The sequence below is a fragment of the Dromiciops gliroides genome, chromosome 2 (assembly GCF_019393635.1).
Source record: "Dromiciops gliroides isolate mDroGli1 chromosome 2, mDroGli1.pri, whole genome shotgun sequence".
In the NCBI taxonomy this organism is placed as follows: Eukaryota; Metazoa; Chordata; class Mammalia; order Microbiotheria; family Microbiotheriidae; genus Dromiciops; species Dromiciops gliroides.
The window spans coordinates 89,978,432-90,002,325 of NC_057862.1; the positions used below are offsets into that span (position 1 = coordinate 89,978,432).

At 38.0% G+C, this 23,894-nt stretch overlaps 1 protein-coding gene across 2 annotated transcripts in view; it reads right to left on the minus strand.

The window, feature by feature from the left end:
• PLPP4 (phospholipid phosphatase 4) overlaps window positions 1-23,894 on the minus strand; it is a 227,514-nt gene that overhangs the window by 36,500 nt on the left and 167,120 nt on the right. For both annotated transcript variants that reach the window (XM_043988922.1, XM_043988921.1), the window contains one exon: window positions 15,694-15,864. In XM_043988922.1, coding sequence (XP_043844857.1) covers window positions 15,694-15,864 — 171 coding nt within the window. The remainder of the gene's footprint in view (window positions 1-15,693; window positions 15,865-23,894) is intronic.

Genomic DNA, 23,894 nt, shown 5'->3' on the forward strand with positions numbered 1-23,894 from the left:
TCTTAGACTATTCTTCTTAAACCAGAAGAGCAATAAGTAACTAAGTAATAAGAAACAAAACTTGGACTTTGGCCTCTACAACAACCATGATGAGTTACCCAGACAGAACAGGTCCAATGGTAAAGAAATTGCCTCTGTAGAATCCTTGAATTAGCTTTTCTTTGGGGTTAGGTCTTGGGAAGGAGAGATCCAAACCCTTAGGATAGTACTCTAAGACTCTACATCCCTGGGGTGAAAGGTGAGACTCATTAAAATCTGAAGAGTTAATCTTTATGAACTCCAAGTTTATTTCCTTTCCAAGAGACATCTAAATCCTGAGCAGGGGTGGAGTGGCAATAGGAAAAAGTTAGATGCCTATATAGGTCCTTGGGCATAAAAATGAGATTCACTGGAGGTAAGGAGAATGCCTTGGTTTCAATGAAGTCCTCTGCATTATTTTTGTTTTCTGTATTTTTTCCTCTAGGGTAAAATAAAGGTTGTCCTGTATTGAAATTTTGATTGCTTGAACAGAAGCCATTTTATTCATACCTATGAAAACCTATTCATGAGATAGAGTCTGAATTTCTAAGAGGAAACTCTGGGTAGAGGCAACATGCACCAAAGAGAAATTATTTAGAGGGCAGATCCTGAGATCAAACCTAGTACATCTAAGTCTAAAATTAGAGGTGCTGGGCTACAAGTTGCAGCTATCAACACAGTGCCTGGCAAATAATAGGCACTTAATAAATGTTTATTGAATTGAATTGAATCTTCTTTCGAGTTTTGCTCAGATATATGAAATTTGTCAAAACTATCTGATTATTAGGAATATGAAACAAAGACATCTTTGAATGAGTCCCAAACATCTGGGAAAAGGTTAGAATGTCTTGTATTCAAATAAATAAAATTAACTGTTTGCGGCATTTATTTTTACCATAAGGACAAAGAAGAATGAATGGATATGCAATACTTTTCACCCCTTCACAACTATAAAATTTCATTATATAGAGCCTACAAACACAAAGTATGTGATGCCCACACAGATTAATGATGCTGGTTCTACTGTTTCTCTGCATTAATTTTCTCCATATTCAATTCCTCTAACACTAGAATTCCTGGCGTTCCAAGGCTTGAATGCACACTGTTAATCACACAGCAGAGATTCTTGGTGTGACAGTTTTCTACCATGGGCAATGTAGTTAGTGTCAATATATTAAGCTTCTGAGCTTGAAACTTGTTCTAGAGCCTCATGTGCTGTGATGAACACAGAGCTCAGTCAGTCTCACTACATTTTAGGTTTTACACAGGTCAGGCTATTTTCAAGACCTTCTAGGGGAAAATACAATCTTCAATAGGCTTTCCCAAACACTCTACTTCCTAATCTCTTCTCTCATGTGTGTGTGTGTGTGTGTGTGTGTGTGTGTGATTGAGAGTGAGAGAGAGAGAGAGAGAGAGAGAGAGAGAGAGAGAGAGAGAGAGAGAGAGAGAGAGCTTGATACAAAATAGCACCAACTGGGTTTGAATTAGGAGGACCTAAATTCAAAGACTGCCCCTACCACTTACTACTCATGTGACCCTTGGCAAGTCACATAACCTCTCTGGTCTCAGTTTACTTACCTATAAAATTAGGGTGTCGGATTAGGGGGCTTTTAATATCCCTCCCAGCTCAAGAAAAAAAAAATCCTATGATCCTAAATAGGGATGAAATTGAAGGGAAAAAAAAGAACTGGGTAGCAGCAGGGAAGAAAGAGTGATGCAGTAATGTTAATGAAAGTTTTAAAGCTCTGGAAATTACCATCAGTTGATTGGGGATTCCTATTTCCTAGAGAAATGTAATGTATTCCAACATAAGACAAGCTAATTTAAATCAAAATTGAAACAGAGCAATAACACTCTCATAGCATTAATGCTGTAAACTAATTTTCTAGTTATAAAATGTGCAAGGATTCCATTTTGGCTTTTGCTGACAATACCTGGAGACCTAAGCATGGTATTGATGGCCTCTCCTCATTCCCAAAGGGCTGATCTAGCCATCTTACAAAGGTAGCATGGTCAATTTGAAAAAATCAGGTGGTCCTGTCAAGATCACCCAGAAGACAAGGATCAGGGAGATATTACACTTCTCCCAAATGTAATCCTATTATTTATGTACAACGATGTTGACACACTGAAAGAAAAGTGTAGCAAGACCATATAAATAGAGGAGAGGTGGGGTGTAGATGCCTCAGCAAACTAGTTCTTCTGCCCTGGGTAGAACATGTGAAGGGACAAAGCAGAGGAAACAGGACTAATGTGTTTTGGGGAAAGTGGCCAAAATAAATCAGCAGTTAGCTGAGTCACTGAATGTAACGGCAAAGGTAGGTGATAGTTGCCTAGTGTTATGACCACAATGGTTTAGGGTGTGTGATTTGTTCCTCTTGTCAATATGTGTGTGTTCTGCTGGCCACCCCACTTCTCTGAGAACAACAGTCAGGAAATTTGAAATGTTTATGATTTCTTGAGGTTGGCTTTTTTTTTTTTTTTTTTGGTCTGTTTATGGCTACCTTGTTCACTATGCTGGGCCTGGACATACCTTCTTTTAATTGGTGGAAATGGCAAAGAAGACCAGTTTTGAATGGTAATGAAATATGTGCTTAGCATTGATAGTTGTGAATTTGTGAACTCTGAGCAATGTCCTCATGATGGGCACCACTCTGCAAGAAACCCAGAAGGATCGCTGACAGGAAAGCATTGCACTATCTTATAAAGAACCATCTTTCAATGACTGAATTTAGCACCAGGTTGGGTTCATATGAGTGAATCATAATTAAAGAATCTCAGCTCTAGAGGACACCTGGGCCAATGTACACCTAAAAAGAATCTCTTCTAGATAATAGCTGATGAGTAGTCATTCAGCCTTAGTTGGAAGACATTTTGTGAAGGGAAACTCACTACCTCCTGAAACAAGATATTCTACTCTGGGATAGTCCTAATTGGAAAACAAGTTTGCCTTACATCAAGCCAAATTTATTTTTTATTTTTTATAACTTCCACTCATTACTCCTGGTTCTGACTTCTAGGGCCTTCTTGCAAATGACAGATCTTCAAGTACTTTAAGGATACTATGATGTTCCCCTTAAAGCTTCTTGAAATGAATCATTCTAGTTTTATTCAACTGATCCTTATATTGCATATTCTCCAGTTTTTCTTTCTCCTACTTACACAATTCTGTATGAGTTCCAAATTTTTTTTCTTCAAAATGGGATGCCTGGAACTGAGTATAATCCCTAGGTGTAGTGTTTTCTTGTTGTTTAGTTAATTTAGTCATGTCAAACTCTTTGTGATCTTATTTTGGAGTTGTCTTGTTAAAGATATTCAAGTGGTTTGCCATTTCCTTCTCCAGCTCATTTTGCATGTGAGGAAACTGAGGCAAAGAGGGTTAAGTGACTTGCCTAGGGTCACACAGCTAATGAGTGTCTGAGGACAGATTTGAACTTTGGAAGATGGCTTCTTGATTCCAGGCTTGGCACTTTATCCACTGTGTCACCTAGCTGCCCCAAATGTAGTGTGACCAAAGTCCAAAGGAGAGACAACTGAGTGAAGTATAGTCAAGTGAAGTTAACAAGACTTTATTAAGCATCTTACTCTGTGGCAGGTACTATAGTAAGTTCTGGGGACACAGAGGTAAAACAAATAAATAAAAATAGCCCCTGCTCTTAAGGGACTCATAGGCTAATGGGAGAGACAACATGGAAACTACTTTGTACAAATAAGATATAAATAGGATCAATTGGAGATAATCTCAGAGGGAAGGAACTAAGGAGAATAAAGACCAGGAAAGGCTTCAGTAGAAAGCAAGTCTTTGGATGAGATTTTAAGGAAGCCAGGGAAGCTACAAGACAGCAATGAGCAGGGAGCGAGTTCAGGAATGGGAGAGTTACTGATATTCTCATGAGGATATTTAGGAGGGGGAGGGAGGAGATTGCCAGATGTGACATGGAGCATAGTAAAGATCAACACATATGGAAATGGAAATGATATTGTCATTAGAATATATTATAGACTAGCCAACATACAGACAAAATAGATGTAGCATTTGGGAAACAGTTCATCAGCTTGACACAGAGACATAACACTGTGATGGGAATTTCCATTCTCTAGAAATGTCCTGGAGCTCTCTCTAGGTTAAAAGCAGATCTCCGAATAATTTCTTGCCACACTTTAATAAGAATTTCACTCTTTAAAAGATGGAAAAATCATCAAGGGGCTTATGATCTGTATCCCAAATGCTATATTTATTTGTTCTTTCTATTCAGCTAGCCTCTAAGGATAAGTTAAATAAACTGGGCTTGTTTAGCCTAGAGAAGACAGGACTCAAGGGTAATGTGATGGCTGTCTTCAAATATTAGAAGGGCTCTCACGTGGAGAAGTTACTCGAGTTGTTGCATTTGGCCTCCGAGGGCATAATGAAGAGCAATTGGTAGAAGCTGCGAAGAGGAAAATATACTGTGTCAGGAAAAGATTTCTTAAAATATGAACTGTTCAAAAGTATAATGGATGCCCTCAAAAAGTGTTTCAATTCTCCTCCTCCAAGGTCTTCAAAAAGAAGCCAGGCAACTATTTATTAGGTATATTATAGTGGGATTTCCTTTGTCATACTGGTTGGACTAAATGGCCACTGAGCTCCCTTACAAAACACCAATTCTGTGGCTGTGAATTTCATAATAAAATTACACTCCGCTTTCATCATGTAAAGCAAAGCTTTCTGTAGTCATATTACTGTCGGAGAGCTAGTTCCAATTAAGTCTCAATGACACCTATAAGGTCAAATATGATAGGACCTCTAGCACATCTTACCTGTTATCTATACATTGTGCAATTTCTAAAAGCTAGAAGGTCATTGGTTTTAATTCTGATATTTTTCTTTTCTATTGATACTATTTCCTTTTTATTTATGGTAACTTTTACTATTCTTCCCCTTACATTGAACCTACTCTGCATAGTATCTAACTGATGCATATATAGGTAGTTTTTGTCTCACCCTTTTCAATTCAAAGTAGTTTTGATTAGTTTTTCATAACTCTATGCAGATTTATTCTACGAGACTTTGTTAAGTGTACTACACCTCTTGCTAGGAGCCTGTGATTCCATTCAAACTATGATCCAGAAATTCAAATCCTATTCTCAGACATAATTTTCTTTATCACTGTTGTCTTCCCCAATCTGGCACGAACACATTTTAACTTTTAACAATGCTTTTCCTTTGGGCACTATCAGTTATATCCATATGAATCACTAGTAATGGATAATAGTTACCTGGTTGGACAAGTTTGGGAGAGTTTTCTCTTCTATTGGTCAGATTCATGCCCTAGGGAAAAAAATAACCTCTCTATTATTGTTACCAGGTACACATTTTGCTAGCTCAGTACAACCTCAGTCAGGAATCTACAATCACTACTACTCATCTCTTCTTCCTCTGATTCTTAATTTATTTCTCATGTAACAGCACCTGTGAACCTATACCATCATTTCCTGAAGGACAAATAGCTTTTTGCTTATTAGTGTCCAATTCTACCATTTTTGGGAAAAGACATATTTTTATCAGTTCTAAGTGTTCAATGTTCCTTTATTTTACTCCTTTGTGTAACATTTTTTTCTGTCCTCCAAACTCCTAAAACAGGTAATAATTTCCCACCACCTCTTTATTTTTCTTTGTTTTTATATTGAAGATGTATGTGTATATATTCATACAACATATACATATATGTTATATATATATACACACACACACACAAATTTAAGGGTCATTTAATTCTCAGTTTCCTTGATAACTTGTATATTACAGGGATATTCATCAAGTTTTTCTATCTTCTCTTTTAGTTGGAAGAATAGCATCTTTGTGGCACAGATAGCACTTGGTGATGGCAGAAATATAAACATTCTATTTTCTCTGAAGGTTACTAAAAAATTCTCCCAGTTATGTATACTTACTTGCTTGGAAGTAAGATTCTCAGTTCTCATGCTTCTTCCTAGTATGTCTCCAGGATTACTTCTGTGGCAAACTACATGTGAAAATTTTAACTCTGATGTCTTCACTCTTTCACCACATGAGACTCTGAATATCATTCCCAACTTCTTTTCTCTTTCTTTATTAAGCTATTACTCTCTTATTTATCCTATGGACAATCCTTCTGCTCAAACTCTTCTGCCTCTTCCACCTAAGCTTTCCTTCTCTTTTTCTGCTCCACCTCTAGAATTTCACCTTCTCTTTCTCTCCTTTTTATATTCTTTCTTAACTTCCTCCTCATCAATCAATGTATCTTCAAATTCTCCCAAATATTCCCTCTCCAAATATAATCTTTGGCCTTCTTCCCAGTTTCAAAACCCTCAGAATCACTTTCACAATTATTTGTCCTTTTAATCCAGGTCCTTCTCCTTTTCTTTCTCTCATATAATCTTTACCAAAGACAACTAAAAATACTTAATTGATTGTATCATGTCCTATGTCCCAACTAAAAAAAAATTAAGAACAAATTGAATCATTGAACACATCTCACACCAACTGTTCTACACACTGACCTCAACATAACCCCGACCCTCTACAGCAGAATGTGAGCATCTTGAAAGTAGAAGCTATTTTGCATTATTTCTTTGAATATCCAGCACCCAACATTGCATTGAACGCAGTACTACTTAACAGATATTTGTTGCATTGACTTCATTAGAATGTTAAACTCATTGAGGCAAAACTGTTTTCCTTTTTGTCTGTGCATTTTCAGAACATAATATAATCCCTTAAACATAGTAGGTGTTTAATAAAAGCTTGTCATTAAAGGAACGTTATTGCTTAACATAGTTCCTGGCACACAGTAGGTATTTAACAAATGCTTACTGATTGATTGAAGAAATAAACATCAGTGGCCAAATAATGACACACCTGGGGGAAAAAGCCATAAAAGTCAGCTGGCTGTAGCCTTCAGAAACAGACTTTTACGATGACCTCCATTTCTAACTGACAATCAATGGCTTCACTGTCTTCTCTTTCTTGGTTATACAAATACAAGTGAGATAATGCACTCCAAAATGCTTATCCTTCCAAAGGAAATTGTTCCCATTTAACTGCTTTTGGATCATTGACTAAACATCTGAACGTGGAGATCATCATCTTTATGATACTGAAATAAAAAGGGATCAGCGGTCTGTCACCGTAGTTGCCAGAGCACATACAGTACTGTAGGGGAGGAGAAAACGAACATTGCAGAAAACTTGGTAGATATTTGCAAATCACTCTACTTCCATTTTCTCATTACAGTGATATGCTAATAATTAACCAAGGGGAAAAAGCTTAATAGCTTTGTATTGCCAGCATAATCTATGTTAGTGTTGTTTTGTTTTGTTTTTTAACATGAAGAGAAATCCAGCCATGGTTGAAAAATGTGAAGCAATGTTGTTATCAAGATAATGAAAAATTATTATAAATGTACTAACATTCAATGTTAAGTTAATTATAATAATCCCTCATGGTGAATTTATCCAATGCTGTACACTGGAGGTCTTCTACTGTTTACACATATGTACACAAATATGTGTGTGTGTGTGTCTGTGTCTGTGTATATATGGTGTATTTTCCCCTCACTGAGGCTCATTTCCATCATCTGTAAAATGAGGGTCTTGGAAAAGATAATCTTTAACCTCTAGTGACTTTTAGAGGTTCTATCATTTGGAGTCAAAAAGGACCTTGGAGGGGACTTAGTCTTCTCTTAGAGCAAGCCCTACCTAAGCATGAATTCTCTTACTGACATTTCTAACAAGTTATCATCCCTTCATCACTGGAAGACCATCGGTGATAGAAGGTGCATTACTTCCCAAAGCAAACAATTCCTCTTTTAGACCCCTCTGTTGAAAAGTTCTCTCACTTTACAACTTTCAGACTTGTAGGCATACCAGTCAACCCACTTGCTACTCCCCAAACATAGCATTATATAAAAGTACCATATCTCAAGCTTCCACAAGGCTGTCCTGCACGTTTGGAATACACTTCCTCCTTTCTTCCATCTCTAGCTCATGTGCAAGTTTCTTATCCCCCTAGTTGTATTACAGCTCACTCCCACCTCAAATCAACATTTATATACTTACATGTTTATATAGTATAGCTTCCTAGGAGAATGTAAACTCACTGAGGTCAGGAGATGCTTTTTGTTTTTGTCCTGATATACCTTGTGTCTGGCATAGGACTTAATTGTGCATACATGTACTCACATACTTTTTGTGTTATTTAATAAATCTAGGGGGTGCTTGGTGAAGAAATTCCTCCTATTATAAAAGGACCCACATGTACAAAATATTTATAGCAGCTCTTTTTTGTTGAAACAAAGAACTGGAAATTGAGGGGATTCCCATCAATTGGGGAATGGCTGAACAAGTTGTTTTTCTCTTTTTGGTTTTGTTTTGTTTTGTTTTTTGATTTTGTTTTTGGTTCTATTCAGTTTATGGCAGCCCAGCCTATTTTTCATTGGAAAAAACAAATCCCACTTACCACAGTTTGTTGAATCACTTGAAGGACAATTACCTCCTACCCAGATATGGGCTAAAGGTGTTTGCAGGAGCCTGGGCCAAAGCTCTGCCACTGCTAAGGGTTGACGAGCAGCCAAACATCTCCTGGGAGGCATATGCCATATACACAAAACCATCCTCATGCTTGTAATCTCTGTAGATCTCTGCCATGGTGACATTTATTCTTGCTAAACTCTTGTTCTTCACTAGGAGGTAAAAGACTTCAGTGGCTGTCAGAACCATTCAACTCTGGTATCTTGCTTGGTAACTTTGCTGAATCCCATCAACTTCCTCTTTTCTTGTTGCTAAGTTTTCCATTGCTTGAAAGGTTGAATGGATTGGTTTTTCTGCTGAGGTTGCATTTTACTCAACAGGTTTTCTGTGAGGATTGACTTAATACAAATTTTAAAATTGCCCAGTAACTCCGTGCTATGCTACTTCTTTTTCTCCAGCTGCTTTCAAACTCTGAACAAGTTGTGGTATATGAATGCAATGGAATACTATTATGCTATAAGAAATGATAAGCAGGAAGATTTCAGAAAAACCTAGAAAGACTTAAATGGACTAATGCTGAGTGAAGTGAGCAGAACCAGGAGAACATTGTACATATTACCAGCAACATTGTGTCATGATCAGCTGTGAAAGACGGCTCTTCTCAGCAATACAATGATCCAAGATAATTCCAAAGGACTCATGATGGAAAATGCGCTCCACACCGAGAACAAGAACTGTGGAATCTGAATGCAGATTGAACCATACTATTTTATTTTTGTTGCTTTTTTCTTTCTTGTGGTTTTCCCCTTTTGTTCTGATTCTTCTTTCACAATGTGACTAATATGGAAATATATTTAACATGATTGCATATATATAACCTATATTAGATTGATATCTGTCTTGTGCAGGGGGAGGGAAGGGAGGTAGGGAAAAATCTTGGAACTCAAAATCTTACAAAAATGAATGTTGAAAACTATATTTATGCATGCTATTAAGATTTTTTCAAAAGAAATCCCCTCTATTAGTACAGATTGAAAACTATTCTGTAATTTATATTCTTAGAAAATTTCTTGGGACACCAAGAGTTTAATCAACTTAACAAGGGTCACAAAACCAGAGGAAGGACTTGAATATGTACTGCCAATTCTGAAACTGACCTTCTATCTACTATGCCATTATACCTTTTCACTAGTACATAATAGGTACTTAATATAGACTTGCCGGAATAGATTCCATCCTTTGTTGTTAGTTCCTTCCTCTAGGGCTGAACACAATAAGTCTAGTTCTTTGTCTCAATGACAATCTTTCCCTGATTCCTTCAGAGGATTATCATAACATGGTTTTGTATCCCTTCACCATCCTGATTATGTTTCTGATGGATATGTTCAACTGGTCAATCTCCTTTCTAAAATATGGCTTCCATAACTAAATTCAGTGTTACATATGACCTGACCAGGACACAATATAGTAGGACTATATAATTACTTCCCTTGATAAGGACATTATGTTCATATTAAAATGACATATTTTACATTTCCTTTTTGGCTGCCATATCCCATTGTAGGCTCAGTTAACTTGTAACTTTTTTTTACCTGACCTGTTCTTGTTCCACACCCCTTCAAAATCAACACACAGTTGATTTTTTTAAAGCCCAAATGTGGCAATTAACATTCATTCCTTTCAAAGTCTATCCTGCCTAATTTAATCTTACATTCTAACCTGGATGAATGGAATTCACATTTTTGGATCTTGACTCTGCTATCCCTTCACTTATGTGTCATCTAAACACTAATGAACATGCAATATACACCTTCTTCCAAGACTAAAAACATTGATAAGAACAGGGCCAAGAATAAAAACTGCAGCATTCTCCCAGAGTCCTTGCTCCAGTTTTATATGAATCTTCTAATTATCAGCCTTTGGATCTGATTGTTCCATTAGCTCTGAATCCACTAAGCTATGCTATCATTGAGTACATCCTTTGTTATCTTATTGTTAAATGTCTTCCTTAAATCCAGCTAAGTTCTGTTTATAGCATTTTCTTTGGATCTGCTAGACTAGTAACAATGTTCAAAAAGAAATAAAATTAGTATGGCATGACTTGTTCTTAATGAACTCCTGCTAGTTCCAAGCGATTACTACTTCCCTAAGCACTCATACACCATCCATTTAATAATGTTTCCAATACTTTCCAATACAACATTTATGAAAGGGGGAAAGGAAAGGAAATTAGTTAGAACTTACAATTTAATAGGGAGGTTAAGAGACAGATAAGTATGGAACAACACAGTAAATATGCAATGAATATCAAAGAATCACTAAATTTGAAATCTAGAGGGGCCACAGAAGCCTTCTAGTCTTACATAAACATGATAGAAATTATTAGCATAATATATCTGACAAGTGATCATGGACTACACAATTACCACCGAAAGAATTCCAAATTCAGACACACACACACACACACATATACATATATGAATATAAAGAGAACAAAGTTCTATGAGAAGCTTGAGAAATAAATTGGGTGGCATAAATAAGTCTACCATTAAAATAAGCCTATTTATTTAAAAAAATCAGGCCTAACAGATTCTTTCATCTAGATATAGTCAGCACATCTCGGTGATTTTCACATTTGACTTCAGGGATTGGTACTGATCATGAAACTAGCCAAAATAGACAGACTGACAATGGCACAATACAATTTCCCTCTGGATAGAGACAACACAAGAGTGTGACAAATTCTCTTGTGTTTGTGGATGTTGCTATTGACTTTGGCCATATATCTTTAAACCTGACATTTGAGGTCTTTTTGCAATCTGGTGCCATGATACGTTTCCAGCATTCTCATATAACTTTTTATTCCAGGAAAAAAAAAAAAGATCACTCATCATTTCCCATGCATGGGGCATGGCCTGTTCTTATTGCCTCTAGGCCTTTCTCCACATCATGTCCTTTGCTTAAAATGCTTTCCCCACAAATTCTGATGATTAAAATTCTACTAATACTTTTAGGAGAATAAGGATAGGGCCTATGAATTTATTGGTGTAGTGAATTCCTGGCGAAGGAAACTCCCTCTACTAAAATAGATGATGTAATAAGTTATATATATAACTTATTATTATAACTATTATGAGAGTTTTCTAGAACACTAAGAGATTAAGTGACTAGCCCAGAGTCATACAGTTAGTGCATGTCACAGGCAGGACTTGAACCTACATCTTCATGGATTCAAGGCCAGCTTTTTTTTTTTTTAATGCAGCTGTTTTCAGAGGTAGTTCTAGGCACCTGTAAGTTTTCAGTTCTTCCAAGGTAATCTGACCTAAGGAGAGGTGTGTTTACTACTCTTCTGGTCTGTGAGATACCACAAGCACTCTTTTCTGCCCTGGAACTGTAATGAGGTTTCCTGCTCCTCTGTGGCTATAAGTTCTGCTGTGCTAATGCTCCTTCTTTCCCTGGGACACCCCGCTGAAGGCTGCAACCTACAACTGAGTATGGGCGGTTGTTCGACCCCCCCTTACCATCTGTGGGCTGAGAGCATTGGAAGCAGCTACTGCTGCTGCTGATTCAGTTGCTTGTTCCCAAGCCCTTCTCCTGGTTTTCTGGTGCCTGGTCCATGCTGGCATAGTCTCTGCAAGACTGTATTTCACTCTTACTGTGGTGTGATATACCTTTCCTACCAACCTTCTAAGTTGTCTTTGGCTGGAAAATTATATCACCCTGTCCTTTTGTGCATTCTGCTGCTCCAGGAATTGTCTTGAGGCAAAGTTATTTTAAGGTATTTTTAAAAATGGTTTTGGGGAGAGCTTAAATATGTCTCTGACTTTCTTCTGCTATCTTGGCTCTGCCCCTTAAGGCCAGCTTATTAACCACTTTATCACCCTGCCTCTCCTTCTAGGACCTTATTAAATACCACTTCTTCTAAAAATCCCCCCTAATTCCTCCTAAATAGAAAAGAATCTCATCTGACCTCATATAACATTTTGCTTCAAACTACCTTATGCATGTGGATTAAAAGTATTTGCTTATGAGTTGTATATCCCCTTCTAGATCAAAGTCCCTGAGGAGATACTGTGTTACTTTATTTTCATGGGGCCTAAAACATGTTTTGCATACTTTATTTTTATTCAGTCATTTCAATTGTGTTAAACAGTTCATGACTCCATTTATAGTTTTTTTGGTAAAGATATTGGAGTGATTTGCCATTTCCTTCTCTAGCTCATTTTTATAGGTGAGGAAACTGAGGCAAACAGGGTTAAGTGATTTTCCCAGGGTCACATGACTAGTAAGTGTCTGAGGCCAGATTTGAATTCAGGAAGAGCAGTCTTCCTGACTTCAGGAACTCTATTCACTGTGCCACCTAGCTGCTCCTGTAAATAGTAAACTGTTAGTAAATATTTTTTTGCACTAAAGTAACATTTTAAAATGACTCATGCTATGTTTAAAATTAACTTTAGTGCCAATTTCATATATTACATTTACTTTGTTTTACACTTTGATAGAACTTGGGTGTCCATTCCTGAATTATGAAGTTCCTTACACTCCCTAAAATCAGAAATAAAGATATTACCTATTTCAGCAGATGATACAACCAGATATAGTTCACATGTTCAAAAGAAAACATTTGATCACTTTAGGATCAAACTATTTTTTAGGTCAGGGAAAAGAACATTTTTAGCAGAAGGCTTCCAATATTCCAAAAACATAATAGCTATAACTTTGGTATTAAACTTCAATTTGGGGGATATCAAAGACACATTCACTTTTGTTTTGTTGGGCGTTGAGGGTTAAGTGACTTGCCCAGGGTCACACAGCTAGTAAGTGTCAAGTGTCTGAGGCCAGATTTGAACTCAGGTCCTCCAGAATCCAGGACCATGTTTTATTCACTGTGCCACCTAGCTGCCCCCAGCATATTCATTTTTGAAATATTTCAAATATTTTATTCATTTCTAAAATGCAAAGTGGTTTTCTAAAATCAGATAAAAAGTTTTAAAAAATGTTTTACATATAGAAACCCATTGAATCAGTCGATTAGTACCTAGATCTTGGATACAAATATATGATAAGCTACTGGTGAACAATAATCTGGACCAAAATTGAACCACATGGGGAGAAAGATCTAGCTTGCATTTGAGAAACTGTGTGCTGCTTTTCAATGACTCCTGGTTGCTTCTTCACACACACACACACACACACACACACACACACACACACACACACACACACCCCACACACACACAAAATAAAACATCTTTTCAACATCAATATTTCCCAATTGTGTTTTAGGACTACTAATCAATGAGCTCTAATATCTCAGAAACACTTTAACGGCAGGTGAGCCAGAGATCTGTGGAAAGATACATGGTAGGCATAAGCAGGATATAACATTTTACCAATGATTATATGTATACAATGTTGCACCACAAAACAAGATAAACTGGTAATTAGAAAAGCTACAAGAATGATATAGGAACAGCCTGATTTACATTTATATCCATAAAATTTGTTAAATTAACCAGAGAAAGGTTTTAGCATGTTGGATTTATGGAAGAACACCAAAAGACTTAGACTATATCACAAGATGAGAAGAAATGGAAGTGGCATTAGTGGAGAAGATTCGTCCCTACCAATGAGATCATGATCTTTTGAAGAATGGAAGCAACAGGAAGAACTTTCTTAATGATTAACACACACTTGAACCCCTTTACTATGCTTCTATGAGAGAACAACACTAATATCTACCTTACATTATAATCATGTCATAGCTTATTTTGTCAGAGCCTTCTTTTGTTATGGTTCAAGGTACATGATTTAATCGGCAGTACATCCAAATCCACAAAATTTGTGGTGTCACACATAGTTCTAGAGCTAAAATATGAGCATAAACAGCAATATGACTGATTTTTTAAAAATTAATTTACTATTCATAATTTATTCGCTTACATGAGAGATGTATATTGCACAAAGGACCCCTTGGGAGACCACACATCTATTTCAATGATGCTATCATCATTCAATCATCATTGGGCAATGACTGCTTTGGTTGTTGGTTTTAGAACCTATACAATGTTCTTCTGAACAACCTTGTGGTAGGAAATCTTCATCATTTCATTATAGATTAAAGTTTTTCAAATAATGAAAAGTGACTCAGAACAAAGTCAAGTGGATAAGGCTGGTGATCAAGTTGGCAATAGCAACAGTACCCAACATTGAAGTTTAAGATTCAGACCTGAAGTAAAAAAAAAGCTCATTAATTGGATCTGAAGGCAGGTTCCATAGAGGAAATTAGAAAGTATTTTTAAGCATTGACAGCCCCTATTAACAAAAGTACACAAAGGGATTTTTTTGAAGGATGACTCTTACTCTCTATTCAGAATAGATAATGGGCACTTCAAGGTAAAGGAGGCAGTGTATGCAATGAAGGGCATATTCCCCTGGGGATGTCTCTAGAGCCCTAGGACTATGGGAAACAGATAAAAGCGGATGGGTGGGTGAGTATAGGGTACTCATGGGAGCTAGATATCATGAAGAAGGCTAGTGTATCTTGTACAAGAATGGTTGATAGAAGTAAACTAGATGTGGCAATGAGAGTGTATATAGAGAGAGCAATAAGAGTACAAAGGAGAAACTAGTTAAGACTACCATGGCAGCAGCTAGCATTTTAGGGTCTTGAGTCTTTCTCATTTCAATCCATTATTGTGGTGAATGGGGTAAGTAGAGGTTGGAGATGGTTAGAGTATTCATGGCTATCTGTATTAGTCTAGATTCATGGCTCATGATGCTCCAGAATACATATACAACACACATATACAACTGGAAGAGTAAGTCTCCTTATAGCAATACAAGGTCATCCTTAGCCTGGAGCTATCTATCCAACATACTCCCAATCCCCCATATCCTGAAAAGGCACACGATATGGTGAACAACCCTATTGTCATTCATTTGTTATAGAAAAAAAATTCAGTTCTGCTTCATAATTTTACCCTATATAGAAATGTGTGCTTTGATCTTTCTGAATGGGCACTTTCATATATCTTTGTCTTTTGAAAATAAGAGCTCAGAACACTGTAAAGAATGTTTATAACAAAACTCAATATGGTTAAGTAGACTAGGAAATCCACCCTCTTCATAAAGCATCCCTTAAAAAGCAGATACAAATAAGATGGAGGAGGCATTCCCCGGGCTCACCTTGCCAGTGATGCTTGTAATCACACATGCGTGACAGGGCAATCATCATGGCACAGTACAAAGGCAGGATTGCTGCACAGAGTCGCCAGCTTTTCCCTCTTCCACTCTCTGTGAAACAGTGCAACTTCCCAGCTAAGTAGAAGGTTGTAAAGCCCAGGCCCGAAAATGCAACTGACAAAGAAAAACAAAACATGTTACCCAAAGAAGCATTTAACAGGAGATTTGCAAGATCCCTTGATTGTGAACCAAAAGACCAAGTTTCAAGTCCCAGTACCACAGTTCTAACACTTAATTGCAATAACTCCCTGGAAATTGTGGAATGTCTTGGGATCTCAGCTTCCATGGCTGTCAAGTGCTGATAATACTTTTTTCTACCTACTGCATAGGGTTGTTTCATTAACTATAAAGCAGTATATAAAATTGAACTAAATGTTAAATATCAGAAGACATCAAACCAATTGGTGTACAGCTAAAATTCTAGCTGTTCAAGAGGTTTCAGGTGTAAAAATGATCTGGGCATTTGCTTGATTATCAACTATAATTATCATAACACAATGGAGTGGCTTTCCTTAGAATACCTCAAAAAACAAATGAAGTGCACATACTAATTTCATAATATCCCTAAGCTGTACATAGGGAACATCCTCATTCTCCAGAAGAGTAAACTGAGGTAACAGTATGAAATGACTTGGAATCCCAGGGAGGAAAAACTAGGCATAGTTGTGTCTGTGAAGTTGATGCAAGGACAACTGGTTAATTTGGTGACATCGATCTGTTTAGTGAATAAATTAAGTTTAGTAAATAAATTAATAAACCAAGACTGGTAGTTTGATTTTTTTTCAGTCATTTAATTCAATATGAAATCAATCCTGTGTATGTACAGGATTATTTTTCCCCTTAGACTATGCTGCATCAAGAAATCAATGTGAATGCTCAATACTGTCACTGTGTAGTGGCACTAGATGGTGAATTTCATATCTACCAGTGGATAGGAGGAACTGAAAGGGAACTCAGTGAAAAGACATAAAATATAATATTGTGATTAGGAATTATTTTGCCAAGGACAGCTGTCAGGAGGTCAAGATATTGGCATGATTTATGTCAAAGTTAATTTCATAACATGCCCATTCATTCCACAATTGTTCTATGCCATTTTAAAGCCTATCCACCCAACCTGACTAGTGTAGATAATGTCAGAAGCTCTTTTACTTGACTTGGTCCACTTTTGAAAATTAATGTATTCAATCATCCAATTTGTTCACGTCACCATGAACAGTGGACAGAACAATGGACTGTGAATGAGGAGGCATGGTCTCTAGCTGTGGCTCTGCCACTAAGTGAATTTAGAAATGTCAGATGAGAAGTTTGGAAAAGGTGATCTCTAAGTCCCCTTCTAGCTCAAATGTCTATAAATCCATCATTCTAAAAAACACTTAAGTGATCTTTCTCCACTAGAAGTTTCCCTCTGTACTTAGCAAATATTTACCACTAAAATGCAGAAAAATAAAATAATGTGGGTAACTTATTCCAATCTTTCACACTGACGTGATGAGTCTGAAGATAGCAACCACTATGCCCCAAAATAAGCCTTCAATTTTTTTTTTCCTACTGGATGCTCTAATGGCCAAGGCAGAACAAATAACCACTGCCAACATTTTCAATGCAAACTTCCTTATGTTTCCTGAAAATAGGATTGTTAACTCTTCTTCAATTGCCCTAATGATCCCTTAAAAGTAGGTACTATGTTGATGACAATGAAAACATATTTTCAAAGGAGAAATCATGCAATATGTAAGTCTGTATATATACATATATACATATATATGTATATATATACATATATATACATATCTATGTCTTAAAAGGTAGAAAAGAGTAAAAATGCAAATCATATAAAATTGTTACCACCTTCAAACATTTATGAATAGTCTACTCTATACAAGGTTCTGGGAAGGGTAGGAGAGAAGTAGAAAATGCAGTTTCCTATAAGGCAGCTAGGTGGTACAGTGGATAGAGTGGCTGGCCTAGAGTCAGCAACACTCATCTTCCTTAGTTCAAATCTGACTTCAGACACTTTCTGGCTGTGTAACCAAAGTAATTTAATTCTGTTTTCCTCAGTTTCCTCCTCTGTAAAATGAGCTAGAAAAGTAAATGCCAAATCACTCCAATATCTGCTCAAGAAAACCCCAAGTGGAGTCACAAGGAGTCAGACATAACTGAACAACAACAGACAGTTTGGGGCATAGATAACAATACTCACTCTGGAATAAAGTCTTTGCTTTGCTGTTAGCTAATGAATATGCAAGAAAAGAGAACCACTGGATAAGTATATAACACACCTGCTCGCTGCTAGATAGAACAGAAAATGCACTGACTTCCAAGTAGGTGAGGCTGGGCTTTCAAAAGCTTTCAAGAATATAGAATCATGCCATGTGCAATTTTAATTTCCAAAGTTCTCTTTTTCATTTTTATTCAAGGAAATGGAATTACCTGTTCCAGAGAGGTTTTACAGTCCCATTTCCTATGACTACAAAGATCCTATTACCCCTGAAACAAGACTCTCACAGATATTACAGAATGACTCAGAGACTACAAGGTTGTCCTTCAAACTTGTGATGCAGACTTATCATTACCTAAATCTCCTTCAGCATTTTCTGTGCTTGGAATTCACTGTTGCAGTGGAGAGAACAGATTTGGAGTCAAAGGATCTGAGTTTTGAATCTGACCCTGGTACTTAACATTCCCTTTTTCTCCCTGGGTCTCAGTTTCCTTATGTGTAAAATGATGGAGATAGGCCTGTATGATCTCTAAAGTTTCTTCCATCTCTAAATTATGAGGATCATTTAGTTTGTGTGTATGTGTGGATGCCTGTGTGTCTGTGCCCAAGATTTGGGGTAATTTTCAGTATATGTCAGCAGACAAAACATCCCCAAGGAACATGGGATAGATGGCTAAACATGGAGAAGACCACCCAGGAATTCAAGAACCAAATTACTCCAACATGGAGAGTTTTTCCTAATAGTGCACTCTTTTTTTCTTCCACTGAACACAATAGCCAGTGGCACCACAGGATAATGGACCAGCCTATAAAAGCTTATCTAGAGGGTCTATCAGTGCCTGCTCTTATTTCCTCTTTATAGGTGGCTTCCTTAGTGGACAAGATTTCTTTGATTTTACCAGCTAGATGTACCCTCACCCTCCTTACAAGTTTTATAACACTGGGTATCTTTCTTAGCTTCTTTCCAGACCTGATTCTTTTTTTTGGGGGGGGGGAGGCAATTGGGGTTAAGTGACTTGCCCAGGGTCACACAGCTAGTAAGTGTTAAGTGTCAGGTCTTCCTGACTCCAGTGCCGGTGCTCTATCCACTGTGCCACCTGCCCCCTTTCTTAGCTTCTTGAGAGTAGGAAATATATCTCACTCTTCAATTTATACACACACATGCATGCATAAGTGTGTGCTTATACACATTTGCCACATACATGCCTAGTCCTATGGAAAGCACACATTGTTTTTTCAATGAATATTTATTGTTTAATTAATTAATGGCCAATCCAGTCCTTATGGAATTAAAGTACACACACTGTGTGAATATGTTATAAAATCATCCACTGTTGTTGCTGAGCCCACATATTTGATGCTTCAAGGTTTTCTTTTTTTTTATTCTGAATAGAATTTTATTTTCCAAAATATATGTAAAAACAAAATTTTAACATCAATTTTTAAAAAAACTTTGTGTTCCAACTTCTCTTCCCCCCTCCATTTCCACCCCCCACCCACAAGAACTGAATCAATTCAAAATAAGTTATACATGAGTAGTCATGGAAAAATTCCTATATTAACTAGTTGTGAGAGAAAACAGTCAAAAAACCCAAAACTTCAGATTAAGGAATTGTCAAAGAGGAAATGAAAAAAAAAATTTTAAATGTGTTTCCATCTGTTTTCAGATACTATCAGTTCTTTCTCTGCAGATGGGCTGTAATCTTCATAAGTCCCTCAGGGTTACATTGGATCATTGCCTTGCTGAAAACAACCACATGCTTCCCAGCAGATCATCCCCCACTATTGTTGTTATTTTGTATACAGTACATTTCACTCTGCTTCAGCTCATGTAGGTATTTCCAGGTTTTCCCCGATAGCATCCTGTTCATCACAACCTCTATATCAACCTTAAGCTTGACAGAGAATCTTCTTCACAAAAGCCCAGCAACGTAGGTATCATATGTTTTGCCATTATAATCAATCATCATAACTATCCCACATATCCCACTCCCTTCCCATAACATTTACTCTATCTTCTTTTTACCTATTCCTCCTCAGAGGTGCCTTACTTCTGACTATCCTCTTCCTCGCCCTGCACTCCCTTTTTTCACCCTTCCTTCCTTGTCCTCTTCCTCTCCTATTTTCCTGCAGGGTTAAATAGATTGCTCCTCCCAACTTGGTATGAAAGCTATTCCCTCCATAAGATCAGGGTCCCTGAGCTAATTGTGTTCTAAATTTTTCTTTCTCCCTCCCTCCTCAACCCTCCCTAGGAGATCAAGCAATTCAGATGTCATAGTGGTACAGTCATGCAGAACATCTTCATCTTCCTTGTAAGTATTTTGCTTTTTACTGCTCTCTCCCCCAATTTGCCCTTTCCTCCTTCCCTTCTCTCCCCCCTCCCCCGCCTTTTCTCCCTCCCCCCAGGGCAAAAGTATATTACTATACCTACTTGAGTATGTATGTTAGTCCTTCTTTGAGCCAATTCTGATCATATTAAGGTTCACTCACTCCCCAACTCCTTCCCCCTCTTCTACTCTCCTCCATAAGCTTTCTTCTTGTTTCCTTCATGTGAAATACCTCTCCCCAGACCATCTCTCCCCTTCTCCCTCCCCCAGTTTATTCCTCCTACACCTCAACCCTATTTTAATGATGTCATCATGGATTAGTTAGGTGGCACAGTGGACAAAGCACCAGCCCTGGACCCAGGAGGCCCCAAGCCCAAATCCAACCCCAGACATAAGACACCCCACCCTGTCTGCCCTACAAAGAACAAAACATAAATGCTTTACAGATATCATCCCTTCATATTCAGTTCAGCCCTGTCTTCTGTGAATTTCTTGTGAAGAATTTTTGTTTTGTTTTGTTTTTTGGTGAGGCAACTGGGGCCAAGCGACTTGCCCAGGGTCACACAGCTATTAATTGTCAAGTGTCTGAAGCTCACACTTGAACTCAGGTTCTCCTGAGTCCAGAGCCGGTGCTCCATCTACTGCACCACCCAGCTGTCCCTGAATTTCTTATTGAGATAGTTCTTATGATTTCAAAGTATTATCTTCCCATGTATGAAAGTAAACAGTTTGATCTTTTAATATCCCTCATGAAGTCTTTTTCCTGTTTACCTTTATATACTTCTCCAGGATCTTGTATTTGAAAGTCAAATTTTCTATTCAGTTCAGGTCTTTTCATCACAAATGCTTGAGAGACCTCTTTCTCATTGAAATCCCATTTTTGCCTCTGAAAAATTATACTCAGTTTTGCTGGGTACGTGATTTTTGACTGAAGTCCCAGTTCCTTTGCCCTCTGGAATATCATATTCCATGCCCTTCGGTCCATTAATGTAGAACCTGCTAGATCTTGCTTTATCATTATTGGAGCTCCACAGTATTTGAATTCCTTTTTTCTAGCTGCTTGCAGTATTTTCTCCTTGACCTGGGAGTTCTGGAATTTGGCTATAATATTCCTGGAGGTTTTCCTTTTGGGATCTCTTTCAGGAGGTGATCGGTGAATTCTTTCAATTTCTATTTTTGCTTCTGCTTCTAGAATATCAGGGCAATTTTCCCTCACAATCTCTTGGAGGATGGTGTCTAAGCTTTTGTTTTGGTCATGGATTTCAGGTAGTCCAATGATTTTCAAATTCTCTCTCCTAGATTTATTTTCTAGGTCAGCTGTTTTTCCAAGAAGATATTTCACACTGCCCTCTATTTTTTCATTCAATTGGATTTGCTTTACTGTGTCTTGGTTTCTCATAAAGTCACTAGCTTCCATTTATTCAATCCTAATTCTTAGGCAGTTATTTTCATCAGACAGTTTTTTAATCTCCTTTTCCATTTGGCTTTTCAAACTGTTGACTTTTTTCTCATGACTCTCCTGCATTGCTCTCATTTCCCTTTCCATTCTTTCCTCCTTTTCTCTATATCTTCTTTCTATTTCTCCTACTTTCTCTTCAAAATCCCTTTTGAGAACTTCCATGGCCTGAGACCAGTTCATATTTTTCTTGGAAGCTTTGGATATTGGAGCTTTGACCCTGTTATTATCTTCTTCTTCTGAGGTTGTATTGTGGTCTACCTTACCCCCAAAGAAGTTTTTGATGGTCTTCTGCTTTCTCTGCCTGCTCATCCTGGCTTACTATTTCTTGGCTTTTAACTCCTTCTTTAAGTGTGGCGCTGCTTCCAAGACACACTGTTCAAGCTATAGTGTGGCCTGGGGGATGGTTGGGCTTCTTCTCAGTCTGCCTGGCTTCGCTTTCATTTGATTTTAAACTCTCCACTGGGGGGGGGGAGGGGGGCTGCTTCTCGGCTCCACTCCTGTTCTCAGTTTCAGAGGGTCCCAGGTGTTTTGGATTGAGGGGGGACAGGCTTTAATATCACCTGGCCTGTTCTCAGGTCCGGAGATAACTTCAGGCCTATTTACTAAGAAACCAACCAGCAAAGCTTTCTGTGGTGTGGTTCTCAGCTTCCGAAGAGACTGCTCCCCTGCTCCCCTGCTCCCCTCCCCCACCTGGGTCTCCCGCCTCTCAGGATTTCTTCCTGGTTGCCCGCTAGGGTGGGACAGTCGATTCCTTCCCCTCAATCCTCAATCCCCTCAATCCTGCACTTACCTCCCCCCCCCCCCAGGCCAGCCGTTCAGTCCGACCACGCGCTCGGTTCCAGAAGATGCCGGTGCTGCAGTCAATTCAGAGGCACTGGGGCAAATTCCTCTGATGGGTGTCTGGTGTGTCGGCCAGATTGTGGGGTTAGGCTTTATTTGTGGCCCAGCACGGCCCCCTGAAATCTATCTATAGCTGGAGAAAACTCTCAGCCTGTATTTTTGTGTGTTTTTCTGCCCCAAGGGTTCTTTTATTGCTATTTTTGGGGTTATTGTATCAGGAGCCCTGTGACCTTAATGTCTTTCCTCTGCCATCTTGGCTCTGCCCCCCCTTCAAGGTTTTCAAAGAGTTTGATTCATATTATCTCATTTGATCCTCATAACAGCCCTGTTAGGGCTATTTTCCTCATTCTACAAATGGGAAGACTGAGGCTAAGAGAGGCAAAGTAGCCTGTTGAGGCAGCTAGTAAATGTCTAGTTTAACAGTAAGTAGATTATTTACCAGTAATCATGAGCAAAACCTAGGTTGCTAGGTGCCATACTCAACAGAGAAGTAGGCCTGGAATGAGGAAGACCCACATTCAAATGTGTCCTCAGGCACTTACTGTGTGACCCTGGGCAAGTCACATAATTTCTGTGGCTTCAGTTTCCTCAACTATAAGAAGATAATAAGAGCACCTCCCTCACAGAGTTGTCATGAAGATCAAATGAGACAGTATTTGTAAAGTGCTTAGCTCAATGCCTGGCACATAGTAGACAATTAACAAATGCTTGACCGGTTCCCTTGTTTTCTTTAAGTGTGGTAACTTTGCAGCTTAATAGAAGGATATTTCAATAGATAAATCAATATGACACAAAATAATTCATAGATTAATGAGTATTAACCATGTTCTGGATGAAGTCAGGGGAGTAAAAATCATTGCCAAGTGGACAGAACAAACTGAGCTTTGTGGAGGAATGGGATCAAAAGGAGTTGAACAGATGGAGAAGATGAGGTGAGTATTCTGAAAAGCAGAGGCAGAGTACAGGGCTTCAGCTTCTAACACACAGAGAAAAGTTTCTTGACATAAGGCTCAAAAATTAGGTATTGCCAAAATTGCAAGATCTTGAAGGTCAGTGTTTGGTGTTTGAACTTCATAGGGGAGGAATTAGGAAGTCATTGCAGCCTTTTTGTTAATGATGTTTAAAAAGACATTACAGAGAAGAGGGTCAGGGCCTGATTTATGCAGGAAGAAAATACCTTGAAAACAGAGGGGCGAAGAAACAGTTAGGAGCCTATGTCCTAGGTCCAGCAGGTGGCAGGAAGGTTTGAACTAGGCTTGTGGTGGTAAAAGTCAAAAGCAGGGGATATATTCTTGGG